This window comes from Astyanax mexicanus, chromosome 13, assembly GCF_023375975.1.
Source record: "Astyanax mexicanus isolate ESR-SI-001 chromosome 13, AstMex3_surface, whole genome shotgun sequence".
Lineage (NCBI taxonomy): Eukaryota > Metazoa > Chordata > Actinopteri > Characiformes > Acestrorhamphidae > Astyanax > Astyanax mexicanus.
The window spans coordinates 34,992,981-35,008,920 of NC_064420.1; the positions used below are offsets into that span (position 1 = coordinate 34,992,981).

The 15,940-nt window shown below is 37.7% G+C and overlaps 1 protein-coding gene across 2 annotated transcripts in view; it reads right to left on the minus strand.

Annotated features, from left to right (window-relative positions):
- Positions 1-768: 768 nt before the first annotated feature.
- The window catches only part of lamb2l (laminin, beta 2-like), a 70,733-nt gene continuing 55,561 nt past the window's right edge, over positions 769-15,940 (minus strand). For both annotated transcript variants that reach the window (XM_022677419.2, XM_022677420.2), the window contains exons 22-35: positions 13,825-13,988; positions 13,156-13,380; positions 12,118-12,332; positions 11,872-11,968; positions 10,426-10,798; positions 9,611-9,795; positions 8,510-8,757; positions 7,021-7,236; positions 5,936-6,080; positions 5,386-5,593; positions 5,092-5,233; positions 3,791-3,967; positions 3,549-3,705; positions 769-2,827 (exon numbers count right to left, since the gene is read on the minus strand). In XM_022677419.2, the coding sequence (XP_022533140.2) occupies positions 2,691-2,827; positions 3,549-3,705; positions 3,791-3,967; positions 5,092-5,233; positions 5,386-5,593; positions 5,936-6,080; positions 7,021-7,236; positions 8,510-8,757; positions 9,611-9,795; positions 10,426-10,798; positions 11,872-11,968; positions 12,118-12,332; positions 13,156-13,380; positions 13,825-13,988 (2,689 nt within the window). In that variant the 3' untranslated portion in view covers positions 769-2,690. The remainder of the gene's footprint in view (positions 2,828-3,548; positions 3,706-3,790; positions 3,968-5,091; positions 5,234-5,385; positions 5,594-5,935; positions 6,081-7,020; positions 7,237-8,509; positions 8,758-9,610; positions 9,796-10,425; positions 10,799-11,871; positions 11,969-12,117; positions 12,333-13,155; positions 13,381-13,824; positions 13,989-15,940) is intronic.

The window sequence follows — 15,940 nt, forward strand, 5'->3', positions numbered from 1 at the left end:
AAGGACCTTCCTGAAAATTCCATAGAGCACTTTATGTGATCCCCCCCATAATTTTTTAATTGAATAACCATTAAAATTAAATCAAGGAACTTATACTTTTAACAGTGTAGGCATAGTAAAGCTCCTCTAAAGTAAAAATCACAAGAGTTTAAACTGTACTCTTGAGAGTTTTAAAACTCTTTCTTACATCTAGAGTAAATTACAAATCTCAATTTGAGTTCATTTTAACGTAAACTCCTTCACAGAGTTAGTTCATTCGTTACAAAATATAACTAAATATCAGAAGGGAGGTAGCAACAGGACAAGACAATCACACTAAATGTGACGGTGAGTTGGGGGGACATGCCCATTAAGCAAATAACTGATGCCAGGAGCCAAGAAGGTGAGACTCTTTCTCTGACTTTACATCACATATAAGTATAAGTATACACAAGTAAAAAGTATTAAAACTATAGTCTGTAACTAGAGAACTACAAGTTCCTCAGTTGAGCTAAAAAATGGATAATGGCTGTAGAAGCAAGGAGGTGGTCTTAATGTTATGTCTGATCAGTGTATATCCTATATTAAAACCACACCGGCAGTCTCTTTGTGAGAGCAAGTGTTTAAAGAAAGTTTCTGAGAGTATGTGCAAGAGGAGTGAATGTGCGATCGAGTCATATGATGGAAAACGGTCCTCGAGATCAGCTAAGTGCACTGATCCAGACAGGAAGAGGATTATAACAAAAGCCAGGGTCATGCAGATTCAGTAAGGGGAGACATTTCAAAAAGTATATCAATATATTTTTATTCACTTCACAGATATCTTCCACATGAACAGAAAGAATCACAGGTAAAGGACATGGACCTGTGTGGATCGGAAGGCACATCTCAAGGTCGATTCACAGACACTGACTGCTTTATGCACTGATGTGCTGAAGATGTTAAAGGGTTCACTTAATGGGGTCAAAGTCACACAAAGTTCTCATTATTACAAATGCAGTCAATCAAAAACTGTCAGGAAATGTTTTCTGACATCTGAGGTTTGCTTCATTCATGTTGCACTGCGAACTAAAAATGTAGCTGATTCTTTGTAGGAGAAACATTTATTTATGCATTCATAAAGAACATTTTTTAAATAAAAGACATGTGAGTGTGAAGAACCTCTGAACAACTTTTACACTGACTTACTTACTCCACTGATATAAGTTCACAATTACATAAAACATAGTTCATTATGGAGTCATAATTGGTTCTTCTATGGTGACTTAAGGCCCATTAGTTATATCTCTATTTTAAAGAAATATAACATAAATAAAATGGATGTTTGAGAAGATCAAAAGCCATTTTCAGTGACAGAAATGTTTATTTTAGTGGCCTCGCAGCTCCAGTGCAAAATGGAAGAAGCAGACTTTAGACACAGATCTCTTGGCCATGAACCAGATCATTGTGTAGATTGAATGCTTTTAGGAATCGACCCTTATAGACACAACTGTCTATTATTTCCACAATCACAATCATGTGGCCTCCAGTTACGGCAGAATGAAAATTCTGACCAAGAGAGTAAACAAGATTTTATATTCTCTAAAATGTACATACAGTATCTTTAAGGCAAATAAGACTTTAGCACCTGAAGAAGACACATGTTTATTCCAAACAAATCTGACATACATTATTCCAGTGTGTTTATCATTTCCACTAGGGGAGTAACAATACACATATTTGTAAAAACTGTCACAGTAGGGAGTCATGGTTTGGTACATGCAGCCGCATAAGGAATATATAGTACATTATTAAGGTAAATACTGGTACAGTCATTTCACAAGCTTGTGTCCCACCTAGAAACCTAATTGTTTCATAGTTGTTAAGCTACAGTATTGTTAACTGTTTGTCCCCCCAGTCCTGTTCTCTCCTGTCTCTCTATCTCTCTCTATCACATATAGAAAATGAAGGATATGCTTGTTTTTGTCTTTCTTTATTCTTAATCATTATTTTTGATTAAATTGACTAATTAAAAAAAAAAAAAGGTATTTGACAGATATTCTGACTTCAACAGCAACGTTATTTCAGTCCATGAAATCACAGAGCAGTAAAGGGAGAACATGTGTATGCATTTTTGGTAGCTATGCGTGTGGGAACACAATGAACATGTTCAAATTGACATCTTACTTCTTAATTATAGACTGTATTATCTGCCTCAGGGGGATATACAAAACAGCATGGTACAGAAACCTGGTTTAGTTTTATCTTTCCCCAATGTGCTGCACTGGTACCAAACTATGATTTTGTGCAATGTTGCACCCCCATTTCCACATATTATTTAACATCAACAGCATTTGACTTACAGTGACTTTTAGCTATGTGTTGATGTAAAGTATGGTTTTTATTGGAATCCTGTATACAAATGAATGATTGCATTACTTTTTTGGCCTGTAACTATGCTCTCACTTGCAAAGAAACAAAAAATAACTTTCAATTAAATTTAAATATCCTTTTATATATCAAAAAAATCAGATAAATTGAGTTTAGTCAAAGAAATTATATAGTTTCAGGGCAATGTAGATTTGCAGCAGGTCTTCAGCAGACAGGCAGGAACAATTCACTTATAATATATCTGTTAAAAAATCAGTTTGAAAGAAGGTCAATGTTCTGAATAAAAAGGGGCTGAGCTGATCTTGTAACATTTCAATTTCCTATTCCTTTATTTTCCATAACTACTGACAGGTGTTGTAGCCTGTTACTTTATTTCGGATGTAATCTCTGATATCTGTAGCATTCTTTTCCAGTTCCTCAATCGCTTCCTGCTGCTTCTGTATCGTATCCTTGTTCTGCTGGAACTTCTTCTCCAGTTCTACACAAAAAAACAGGCAGACTGTCACAATGTTGTTTTAGCTTGCAGAGAAAAAAGGTAACCTATTATTAGAGGGCAGCAGTGGGTTCAGCACTTTAGCTCTCCCATAGCAATTCCACATATTTTGACTGTCTCAGAATATTTTATTAATATCCCTAATATTACAATATGACAATATTTTATCACTTTAATAAATTACAATATAGCTATATAGCTGCAGCAGCAACTAATATACTAATACATGTTTCTTTAAAAAGAGAGAATAATTAGTCATATAATAATTAGTCATGTTTAATTGGATTTAGTGTAGCCTATGTAGTGTTTGGTATATGTTGAATACAAATGAGTAGGAATGCACCCAATTCTTGTGCAACCAAAACAAATTTGGCAAAAATGGTTCAGCCAAATAAGTAAAAGGACAGAATAACTATACTGAATATTTTTTGTGTTATAAATAAATTTATACAATCAAAAACACATCAGAGTTAGCTCAGAACTGGGCTCTCTATAGCCTCTATACACAGAAACTTACACAGAAACTTTGGTCTGTCATCAACTCCAACTCAGTAATCCAGCTTGGAAAAACAATTAACTAACTTCGCAGTTAAACTGTGTCGTTTTTATTGGGACAAAATATCTTGTGCATCATTATTAAAGGTCTGAAATTATTTCCTGTTGCTGCACGTTTTTGTAATAGCTCAACATAAATAAGAGCACTTACTTTCAAGTGATTTCATGCCCTTATCGGCCTTATCCAAAAGCTCCTTCGCCTTCTTCTTCATGTCAAGCGCTCTCTGGGTGACGTTGGCTCCAGCACCTCCTAAAGAGTCCACCTTCTCCTTCAGTTCCTTATATAGAGCCTCAGCTTCTGACATTTCCTGTAATTAAAAAATATGCATGCTAAAGGGTGGTGTCAAAACATCTAACTCATTTAGTACAGTGGAGTACAGATAAATGACAAACCTTGTTTAGATCAGAGGCGCTTTGTGTGGCATTATTTGCCAGAGCTTTAGCCTCCTGTGCCATCTGTCGGTTCTGTTCCGTCTTGTTCTTTAACATATCCACGCCTTGGGATAAATTTCCCAACCTCGCCATCACGCTCTCCAGGTTCTTCTCCAGATCTAAGATCTTGTTCTCCACCTGCACAAAAATACAGTCAGAGTCAGAGAATCTGGTAATGTATTAGCGGTTTTATGTAGCAATATAAACACAGCATTGCTGCTGCCAAGTTCAAAATGTAGCAAGTTTACTTTTTATTGACGCTAAAATCTCATAAACTCTTACAAGTGATACATAAAATTACATTTTGCTAATCTTACATTCATTCTCTTGTTTATATTCAATCAGAACTTGTGTAATTATATAGTTGTGAATAATCCGAGTTTTTTTTATCATTGACGCCACTAGTTTAAATATTTATATGTGTTCTAATTGTTTTCACATGCATTTAAATACGAAACATTTTTAATATTTACAATTTTAGGCTCAATGCACTGTGTGTAAACAGGAAACCACACAATAATTTGAAAACTCTAGGGTTGGGGTTGGCCTAAAAGCAGCCTATTTGTCTTGTATTGTGGAGCAAGTGAGAAATAATAAAATGGAAGGCAATATATTTAAGCAATGATACACTCAAGGTTCGTGCTATAACGTGTAATATTGGCAATGCACAGATCAGCACAGCAGTGCCAATGTTACACGTTATAGCACTAACCTCATGTGTATCATTGTGATTATACCACAGTTCCACCTCTGTTTATTACAAGATTAGGACAAGAGAGGACAAGAAAATACAATCTATTTTGTTATAAATCTCCACGAGTTAAAATAGTTTTATTGCTGCTCTGTTTGTTTCTCCACTGTTTGGCTGGTAAGTGCTGCATCGTTGCTAGGTTACCTGTATGTGGCGGAGTAATACATGGAGAGCTTCGGTTACAGTGCAAAACTGGCTGATAACGGCACTCATAGAACACCTCTCAGCCAATCACATTGCAGGGTCGGAACTAACTGTGGTATAAATAGATATATAAATTGCCAGAAGAATATTTTAATGCAAATATAAGCACAGGCAGGTGTGTTTGTAAAGCATCCTCATGAAAATAATTTATAGATCCAAGAGTGGGCAAAGCTGTGTGAAAGTAAAGAGGGAAACTTTAAAAATATCCCCGCAAAAAATTTAAGATGCTTTTAGATCACCGTAAACTGAATGGTACCTTTCTCAAATAGAAAAAAATAGTACAACAAAGATAAAAAACTCAGCCCACCGTGGCTGTGGCGTTCCGTGTGGAATTGAGGTTTTCCATGGCCGTCTCTATTGCCTTCTCTGCCTTCTGGATAGCATCCTGCGTGGTGTTCAGAGCCTCTTTAGTCTTACTGATGGCGTCATTAACTCCCTCTGCTTGAGTCCTATGCACACACAAAGTGACATCAGTGTATTTAAATCAGTGTATATTTAAAAACCCTCTAGGTATCAGATGTACAAGGATTTATGTACGACAAAAATTAAGTAAACAAATCCTGTAGCTCAGTAGCTAATTAGCTTTTTCTGTCTCTCTTACTTGGCTTGTTGCGCTTCGTTGAGCAGCTCCTTGGCCTTGTTCAGCTGCTCAGAGGTTTGATTGTAGGCTCTCTCCACATCCGTAAGGTTGGCAATGTTTTCTTTGATCTGCTCCACTACTTGGTCCAGTACAGTCCGGTTGACAGGCAGCTGGATGGCCAGAACCTGCTTGGCTATTTTCTCTATGCTCTGCGGGTCTGCTCCTTCCTCTGAACACAACACATAACGATTGGTTATTATAACAGTATCGTTTCCTTTTACTCAGATTTTTTGCATATGGTAATGTGTTTATTTTGCTATAACAAACTTTCAGAAATTTTTATTTTTAAAAATCGCAATTTATCATCTTTGAATATATTGCAATATACTGGATCCCAGTAGTTTTGAAGTTTTGTCACATGATACATATCTCCAGGTTCTAGCCAGTACACAGTACAGAGCTCTACAAAAGAACATCAGTGCCAGTACAGATGAACAATTAGTCAAAAGGTAGAAAGTCCACTTAATTTAACACAGTTTTTTTGTAGAACATAAACTGACAAAACACTGACCAGTCAAAAAGTCTCTGATCTTCTGGATAAAGTCCTTTAGTTTTTTATTGGACTTTTCAAACTGCTCTTTCTTGGCCTGGGCTTTCTCCAGCGTGTTCATGGCTTGTGTCTTCACATTCTGAGTGAGTGTGGCAATGTCCTTAAGCTAGAATAAAGATTACAAGCAGGTTAGTAGTGTTCATACACAAATACAGTTGTATGCACAATTTTGGGAACCCTTATAATTAAGTGCACAGAGAACGCTAAACCTAACATTTTAAAGTGGCATTATGCATGATTTAATAATCAATATTCTCCCTATAGTAGATAAGTGGAGCATAAAATATGTCTGAATCTGTTATTTATATAAGATTGCTACATAAATTAGCTCTAATGTACGAATACTGTTCATTTGCAGAATTTGACTCTGGCATGGCATACATTTTTCCCTCTTTGCTATTTGGGCTAATTGACACCTGATTAGTGTAAAAACAAAATTATCTTTTTACACAATGTAGTTTCTTAGAAAAATGATGTCCACATATGAGGACATTAGTTTTATATTTTGATAGAAGACAATAAAGTCGCAATTAATAATGAAGTGCAAAACATTTATTTTGTGCCTAAACACAGCAGCATTTTTTTTTGCCTGAGTGCAAAACAAAAGTAGAAACAACAATTGTGCCGCTTTGAGCAATATGAAGACATACACAAAGACATATAAAAAAAAAACATTTACTGTATTTACTGTTGATTTACTGTTTAAACAGTAACGTGTTAAACTCTTTGGCTACCACTAGGTGACGGTATAATGGCCTCATAAGACACCAGGCCCTTGTAGAGCAAAATTTATTGCTGTGGTCTAGACAACCCAAAACGTGATGTCCACACATGTGGACGCCAGGTCCTAAGAGGTTAATTTAAACAGGGGTGTCCAACATTTTGTGTATGATGTACATACTCTTAAAATCATGCTCCAAATGGGTTTTCGATGGGGTCAAATAGATCATTTGCACCCATTTAAGAGGATTTATTTCAATACAGTCAGCACAGCAATAACAGCCTATATGTATTATTGTCTAATTAGAATACACATATACACACACCTTCTTTTCCATGTCCATCATTTCTTTGCTGGCAGCTGTCAGGTTCTTGTTAACGTTATTAGCCTCCTCCAGTGCCCTGAGTGAGGCCCCTACTGTACCGTTACAATGGGGTCCTCCACATATCAGTGTGCTATCATTTTTCTTACAGCCAGCACCTCCACAAGGGTCATCCACACACGTATCATTAGCACTCACAGTGCCACTGCCACCACACACCTGCAAACCAGTATGGAAGAGACATTCAAGCAGGTAAACTAAGCTTACGCCAAAGTAGCATATTAATAGTTCTAATAAGCTAATAAGCTAGAGACCTAGTATGGGTGGGCGATATAACCCTAAAATAATATCAAAATATTTCAAGGTATGTCTGCATATATACTATACTATATCGCTGGTGATATGATAAAACACTGAATTTTTTTTAAATTAATTTCAGGAATACACTACTACAACAAAACACTGATTTTTTGCACTACATGGCTCACTTAAAACAAATTAATTTCCCCCAAAGAAAACTTTTAATCCAGTGCGAGATATGTATTAATTCTTCCAGTCAGGTTGTAAGGGGCAGCAAAGCCATTCAGCATTATACAGGAGTTTTATTTTGGTTCTCCAGTAGTATTAGCATTAACCGCTAACCGCGCAAGCTATTCGGCCTTTCAGAGGTGAGTATATAGGCCTGTAGTTTGCTTCTTACCCCAGCTAGTACCCCTGGAGCATCATTAGCATTACCCGCTAACTGTGCTAGCCATTCAGCCGTTCAGATGTGAGTATTATAAGAATGTAGTCTGCTTCTAACCCCAGCTAGCACTGCTGGAGCAGCATTAGCATCAGCCGCTAACTGCTCTAGCCATTTGCCCGTTCAGAAGTGAGTATTATCGGCCTGTAGTCTGCAGCTAACCCGGCTAGCACTGCCGGAGCAGTGTTAGCATTACCAGCTAACTGCGCTAGCCATTCGGCCATTCCGAGGTGAGTATTTTTGGCCTGTAGTCTGCTGCTAACACTGACTAGCACTGCTGGAGCAGCATTAGCATAACCTGCTAACCCGGCTTGCCATTTTGTTGTTCAGAGGTGAGTATTACCGGCCTGTAGTCTTAAAACTGTTTTAAAACAAGCTATGCGGGATGAACCACTAACTAATATCGCCTTGGTTTATTGGAACACTAAGGGTTGCTCAGTGTAGAGCTGTCAGGCGGCAGTTAGATGGCATTAGCGGTTAGCTAATGTGCGCCTTATAATCCTGCATGCCTAATACTGCAAAAAAATATGTTATGTGATTATATTACTGTGCACAATACAATATGGCACACCCCAACTAAAGAGTAACCCAGTAATTTAATGGGCAGGGTATACACTGAAATTACTGCTGATGTTGATGACTTTAGCCAACCTTGTCCACTTTTACAGCAGCAGTATTTCAGCACTTTCAGTTCTACATCTGTGTCTATGGGTAATGTTTTCTCCACAGAGAGATAAAGGCAGTTTTTACCTTACGGCTGAGGTGATGGACCTTCTTGTCCACATCATGTACTTTCTTTTCCAGTTCAGATAGTGATTTGTTCTGAGCAGTGACTGTTCTCAGCAGCTGGTCTTTCTTCTGATTGATCAGGGTCTCAGTCAGGTTACGTGTTTGTTTAGATTGCTCCACAGGGCTCTCAGGTCCGTACACAGACGCATTACAACGCTGCTCAGCATCCAAAGACTGCTGGTAGTACTTCTGTATTTTCTCAAACTGATCTGGATTTGGGAAAACAAAAAAAAGACCTTTTTAGAATGCACTCATAAAAAGATACCAATACGTTTCTTTGGAATATGTGTGCTGAAAAAACAAATGGAATTTGACCACTGCCCTTGCTTAAGGGTCAAACAGTTATTGGCAGTAAATATCAAACCCACAAACCTTAAAAAAAAAAAAAGATTTTAACATATTTAACTGATATGGTCAAATTTGTGATTCAGATCACAATCTAGAATAGAAGACAGAACAATATAATACATAACATAAGAAGAAAACATGGCACACCATGGCACTGATGAAAAGGATGTTTAAAGAATATTGTGTTTCATTTTGAGGAACAAACGGTGAAACAATTTTTTTAATTGTCTGCTTTGTTAGATCAAATTTGTTGTATATTAAAAGGATTAGTGATGAGAATGTAATGAGAAACAATACATGCAAGAAATATAAATAAACCTAATTAGCTTTATATTTTATGTGCAAATTATGCATTTCAAACTGTCTATACATCCTTTATCAATTACCCATTATTTGAGCTTTAATCAAAATATCCAATCCAAAACTAACTAACATTTTTTTCTAAAAATATACATTTATATATATATATATATATATATATATATATATATATATATATATATATATAAATATATATACTTTTTAGGAGTAGGAAAAATGTCAAGAGAAGTCAGTGTAAAAATATGTAATTCCGAGTCCTTTTGGGGCATTTTTATTAATCCATTTATATGAATGAAAGTCTGACCCAATAAGCTAAACAGCTGCTATTTCACATTTCACATAAAAAAAAAATTGACAGGGATGATAGCGATGAAACAGTGGATACTGGTGTACCTGCAAGTCCAGCAGTGAGGTAATTGTCCAGGTCTTTGTGGCTCTGGGTCAGTGTGTTATTCAGGTCTCTGAGCTCCTGCTCCATTGAGGTCAGATTCTGTTTCAGGACCCTGTCCTGAACTGCCGTTGCATTCAGCTCTCTCTCCATGCCCATCAAACGCCCATCAGTGACAGCTATCTCAACCCTGTGCCAAAGAAGAGTTACTGTTATTTGTTACTTACTTTACCTGGTTAAAACTTTTGATATCTGATTTGAAAGAGGGATATATAACATAAAAAACTTAAGAGTAACAGTATTTCAGCTGTATCAGTTATGTACTTGAATAAAAATATAATATTAATAGTAAAATAAGGTTAATTATAACAAAATAAAATAAATAGAACTTAATAAATATTGTCATTTAGAGCATGTATTTGCAGAAAATGAGAAATGGCTGAAATAACAAAAAAGATGCAGAGCTTTCAGACCTCAGATAATGCAAAGACAAAAAGTTTATATTCAGAACTCAATATTTGGTGGAATAACCCTGTTTTTTAATCAGAGTTTTTATGCATCTTGGCTATGTTGTTCTCCACCAGTCTTACACACTGCTTTTGGATAACATTATGCCACTCCTGGTGCAACCATTTTAAAAGTTCAGCTTGGTTTGACGGCTTGTGATCATCCATCTTCCTCTTAATTATATTCCAGAAGTTTTCAATTTGGTAAAATCAAAGAAATGTATAATTTTTAAGTCTCATTTTTTATGGTAATGCTGAACCAGTAGCCCTATAAAACACTGCCCTCTAGTGTTGGCTCAGTCTAACTACATTACCTCATGTCATCAATGGCCTGGCTAATCAGCTGGTGCATCCTGTCTCTGTCCCCATTCTTCAGCAGGTTCTGGACCTCAGCCAGCTTCTCCTCCAGTTCATGGATCCTGGTGTTGCTAAAGCCGGGTAACTGGCCCATACCCAGGATCCCGGCTATTTTATTGCGGATGATTTCCAGATCGGCTTCAAGCTGGCACACAACGTCATCCCACAGCTGGAAGCAAGGGTGGCAGGGTACACACTTTGGGAAGTTTCCGGTAAACCCGCGAGCACACTCGTTACAGTGCTGCCCACTCGCTTGCTCTCTGCATGGACAGGCTCCAGTGGAACGGTTACACTGAAGAGCCTCTGATCCCAGCGGGTCACACCTACACTCTGTCCAAACACAAAAAGCACAGCAGAGTCAAGATCAAGAGGAAACAAATGTTAGAAAAGTTAATTTTATGAACTGTTATAGGAAGCACATACTATCCGTGTGCTCCCAGCAAGGCAGGTATAAAAAGTGTATAAAATAAATTGTAGAAAATATTAGGAAGAAAAATCATGTAACTCTTCCCAAAACAAGTAAACTAAAAGAAAGTACCTGAATTTGATTAGATATATTAATTTATATTAAAACCTGTCCAGGCAATATATGTCTTAAAGTCAAAAATCAGAAAGTTGTTGAATTCTAATGTCGGACAGACATTTAATATTATTATGAAAATGAAAATTGGGTCAAAGTTAAAACCCACTGATGAAACTGAATTCTGGTGGGAAATTAAACCCACTATGTTGACATCAGGCTTCAAATGAATTTTTTTAATTTGTTTGGAAAACAAAGTCAAATTGGTATCAAAAAACCTTGGGTTAGAGGTAAAACAGATATTGAATTTTGTTCATTCAGAAATCAATTCAAGGCCTCATATTAATCAAAAGATGACACTGGGTTGACATAAAGCTCCATAGTTAGACAGACGTTAAATTTTGTTAGGAAATAAAAGCCAAATCCGTAAAAAACAAAATTGGGTTGAAGGTAGAAATCGCTAATCAAAGCCTCATATTTATGGAAAGATGACACTGGGTCAAGCTCCACTGTTAGACAGCAAACGAAAAGGCACAAACACTCTTACTCTAACATTAAAAAGATGTGGATTTTTGGTTGGAAATCAAAGCTACAAATCTATCAAAAATAACATTGGCAGATTATTAATTTTAACTGACAATTAAATCCACACATCAAGCTATAGCATTCGTCATATGTTATATTTTGGTTGCAAATTAAAGCTACACATCAACAAAATGTTATATTAAATCAATATGCTGTTTATTATGTGAAGACGTTTGGAAGATGTTGGATTTGAATTAAACCAAAATCTAACAAAATATAATTGTCAGCTATCATCAACCCCAGTGTTCAAGTGTTCAGTCTCACATCAGCAGGGTGTTAGGTAGAAATCAGCTCTTACCCTCACAGTGCTCGTTTGGATTCCCCCAGTGCAGCGGCTCACACTCTGTACACTGCTTCCCTCCAAAACCTTGCCTGCACTGACACTGACCGCTGATCTAGACACACACAGAGGGAGAACAGGAGAAACAGTCTGGAAAGCTCTTCCTCAGGTCCTGTACATTTCAAGACCTGAATATTTCCAGCTCTAAAAACTTAGGTCAGGTTCGAAAGAGGTTTAGCAGATGTTGCTTCCAGTAAGACTCACCAGGTTACAGTGTGAGCTGTGGGAGTTCTGAGGGTGGCACTCACAGGCCTCGCAGCCGTAGTCCATGCCCAGGTTCCAGTGGTTAGGGGCGCAACGGTCACAGTTATGGCCTTCAACATTAGGCCTGCAGGGACACGCCCCGGTCTGCCTGTCGCAGTCACAGGACCCATCTTCACAATAGGCCTGCTGTGTCCCCAGCGTCATACACGTACAGCCTGTAGAGTAGATACAGGGAAAAAATACTTCAGGAGGCCACATTAAAGTTAGTTGTGTTCAGAATTTTAGAGAAATTTAGGCCTAATATTAATTATTGTTTAGACAATATAATGTCCTAGAAATTATTGCGATAAACAAATTTATTGTGAATTTAAGTACATTTTTTGCCACTGATCACATGTTAAAATAATAGCATAATAATACAATAACACCCTTGTAAAGACCAATAAACTTTTAAACTATCAAGGTCAAGGTTTTGCTATTTGCATTGGAGTAATACATAAACACACTGTATATAAATAAAGCTGGTTGACATACCAGCTCAATCATGTTAATGGGCTCTCCTTTTTAATAAAAACTTAATGGAAAAAGCTAATAATATTGAGGTTATAGTCAATAACGTACATAATTACCATTTTCTCTGAACTGTTATTTTTCCTTGAACAGATGATTTTAGTAGTGATCAGCAAGCTTCTGTCAAAATTCTGGACAGTTATTTCATGCTCATTGAGTTTAATGCATCTTTTCCCCTCCTTTAAAAACACCTTTGTCTCATCTGACCAAAACATTTTATAAAATATTCTTCCAGAAGGCTTTTTTCTTTGTCCAATTGTGTTGTCTGGTTTATTTTGACAGCAGACTATTTTAGGATTTAGATTTGTTTAGATAGGTTTGGTTTATTTCCATAATTGTGTGTTTATTGAATGTGGGTGTCAGTAGAAATGAATAATTCTGCATTTGGGCATCTTACAGCATGCTTGTGTTATTATAACTGTGTAAAAATAGAAAAACAGAGAATAAAAAAGGTTCAGATCGACTCACGCCTGCAGTCTCTAGCCAGAGCATTGCCATAATAACCAATCTTGCACTCGGAGCAGGACGGGCCGTCCGTGTTGTACAGACACTTTAGGCACTGGCCGGTGCGCGAGTCACAAGAGCCCGGATCCTCGGTCTCGATGTTTCCGTTGCACTCGCAGGGTCGGCACACGCCACCAGACTGCTCCGGGTTTCCAAAGTAACCAGGGGCACAGAGCTCACAGCGACGACCTGAGAAATGCGAAGACATGTCAACAATACCATCCTGACAGGCCTACATACAATATTGGGCTTTCAGTAATTTCTCTAATCTGTTCTTTTTCATTGAATAAATGATTTTGGTAAGGATCAGCAAGCCTCTGTCAAAATGTCATGGGGTTAAATCAGAATCAGGCTCAGGCTTTATTGGCCAAGTGTGTTTGGTTATAGTAGCTCACAGTGCACGATAACTGACAATATTACACAGTGACAGGTACCCCCATCTAGACACACACACCTGTAAAGTTACATGTGCAGAATTGTATATTACAATAAAGTTCTGAGTTAGTAAATCAACTATATACTATATAAACTATATAACTAGAAGCACAGACAAAAAACACTAATGGCCAAATACTCAACCCACTCATTAGGACTGCCCCTCATAGTGTTCAACAACACAGTTACAAAGCTGACCTGAATAGCCTTGCTTGCAGTGGCAGATGATCTCGTTGGAGGAGTGATCCATGTGGCAGGAGTCTCCGTTGGAGTGGCTGCTGCCTGGGTTGCCTGGACACGGACAGGGACGACAGTGCTCCCCTGAACCCAGCACTGGGTTGCCATAAAAACCATTCATACACCTGCAGCATAGAGGAGACACGCTGCATTATCAGACGGGATACAACCACAATAGAATGCCCTAGCAACACTAGAGCAATACCCAGATTATCATAGCAACCATATTATAACTAGGGCTCTGTGGTACGATGGAAAAATAGCTGTCAATACGATATGATGAAAACATAATATATAACAAAATATAATAGACAAGTATCAGTGTTCAATCATAACACCAATAACACATCATGCTGGATATTTAAATCGCAAATATCTGAGTAAATATCTTTGTTAATAAATATAATCCAGTTGTACTCTTTCACTAGTAGCATTTCACTGATTCAGCAAGTGAATTGTGTTGCTTAATTGTATAATTTCAAACCAATTCCATTCAACTAACCTTTAAATACAGCTCAAGAAACCACTTAAAAATGATGACCAAATTAAAAACCTCTGGAATATAATTAAGATTAATATGGATGATCAGAAGCCACCAAATTAAGCTGAACTGCTTGAATTTTTGCACCAGGAGTGGCATAAAGTTATCCAAAAGCAGTGTGTAAGACTAGTGAAGGAGAACATGCCAAGACGCATGAAAACTGTGATTAAAAACCAGAGTTATTGCACCAAATATTGATTTCTGAACTCTTAAAACTTCATGAATATGAACTTTGTTCTTTACATTATTTGAGGTCTAAAGCTCTGCATCTTTTTTGTTATTTCAGCCATTTCTCATTTTCTGCAAATAAATGCTCTAAATGACAATATTTTTATTTGGAATTTGAGAGAAATGTTGTTCGTAGTTTATAGAATAAAAAACAATGTTTATTTTACTCAAACATATACACATAAATAGCAAAATTAGAGAAACTGATTCAGAAACTGAAGTGGTCTCTTATTTTTTTCCAGAGCTGTATATGGTTTATTATATTTAGTATGTGTCAGGATTTGACCCAGGCAGAGAGACGAGGAGGCGGACGTAAACACAGGTAGGGCGAATTTATTAAATAAATATAAACAAATAAACAAAGAACAGCGAAACAAAGAAATAAACAAGAAACGGAGGCAAGATAAAACTAAAACAAATAGGGAGGCTACTAAACCAGAAACTAAACAGAGCTAAGAACATAAACAGGGAATAACTAAAGACTAAACACTAAGCAGGTGAATAGGGAACACGGAAACAAACAAGAGATACTAAAGATAAACAAACGGGGAGACTATAAAACTAGGCGGGATAAACAAAAACAGGGCAAGGGAATAAACTAGGGAAAACACAGGGAACTAGAAAATAACAGAATAAACAGGAAGATAAATATATATTACAAACAAAGAACAAGGGACTCGGGCTAAGGCTATGAAAACACTGAAAACAGAGAAACGCAGAGGGACACACAACGGGGGACAGTGCAAAGACCGACAGAGGACAAGTAACAGAGGAAGTCTATTTAACTAAACAGGAAACACACTGGGAGTGGAAACACCTGGGGAAGGGGTGGAGCTACAAATGAGACATGAGGTAATGGAAAATCACAGGCAGAACACAGGGGCACGGGTCACGTGGGACAACACAGGCACGAGGACAGACAGGAAACAGGGCCAGGCGTGACAGAAACCTCCCCCTAAACGCGCAGCTCCCGAGGCGCGTAAAAACAAACCCCGGGGGCTGGCGGCAGGGAGAGGCCGGGGAAAACAGGAGACTGAACGGGAGACTGGACGGGGAACTGGACAGGTGACGGAGACTGGACGGGGAACTGGACAGGTGACGGAGACTGGACGGGGAACTGGACAGGTGACGGAGACTGGACGGGGAACTGGACAGGTGACGGAGACTGGACATGAGACAGAGACTGGACGGGACCGGACATGGGAACAGGGACTAGAACATTGACGGGGACGGAAACAAACACAGTAACAGGGACAGGAACAGAGAAACCACCGGGGACAGTAACTGGAACGATCACAGATACGGGGA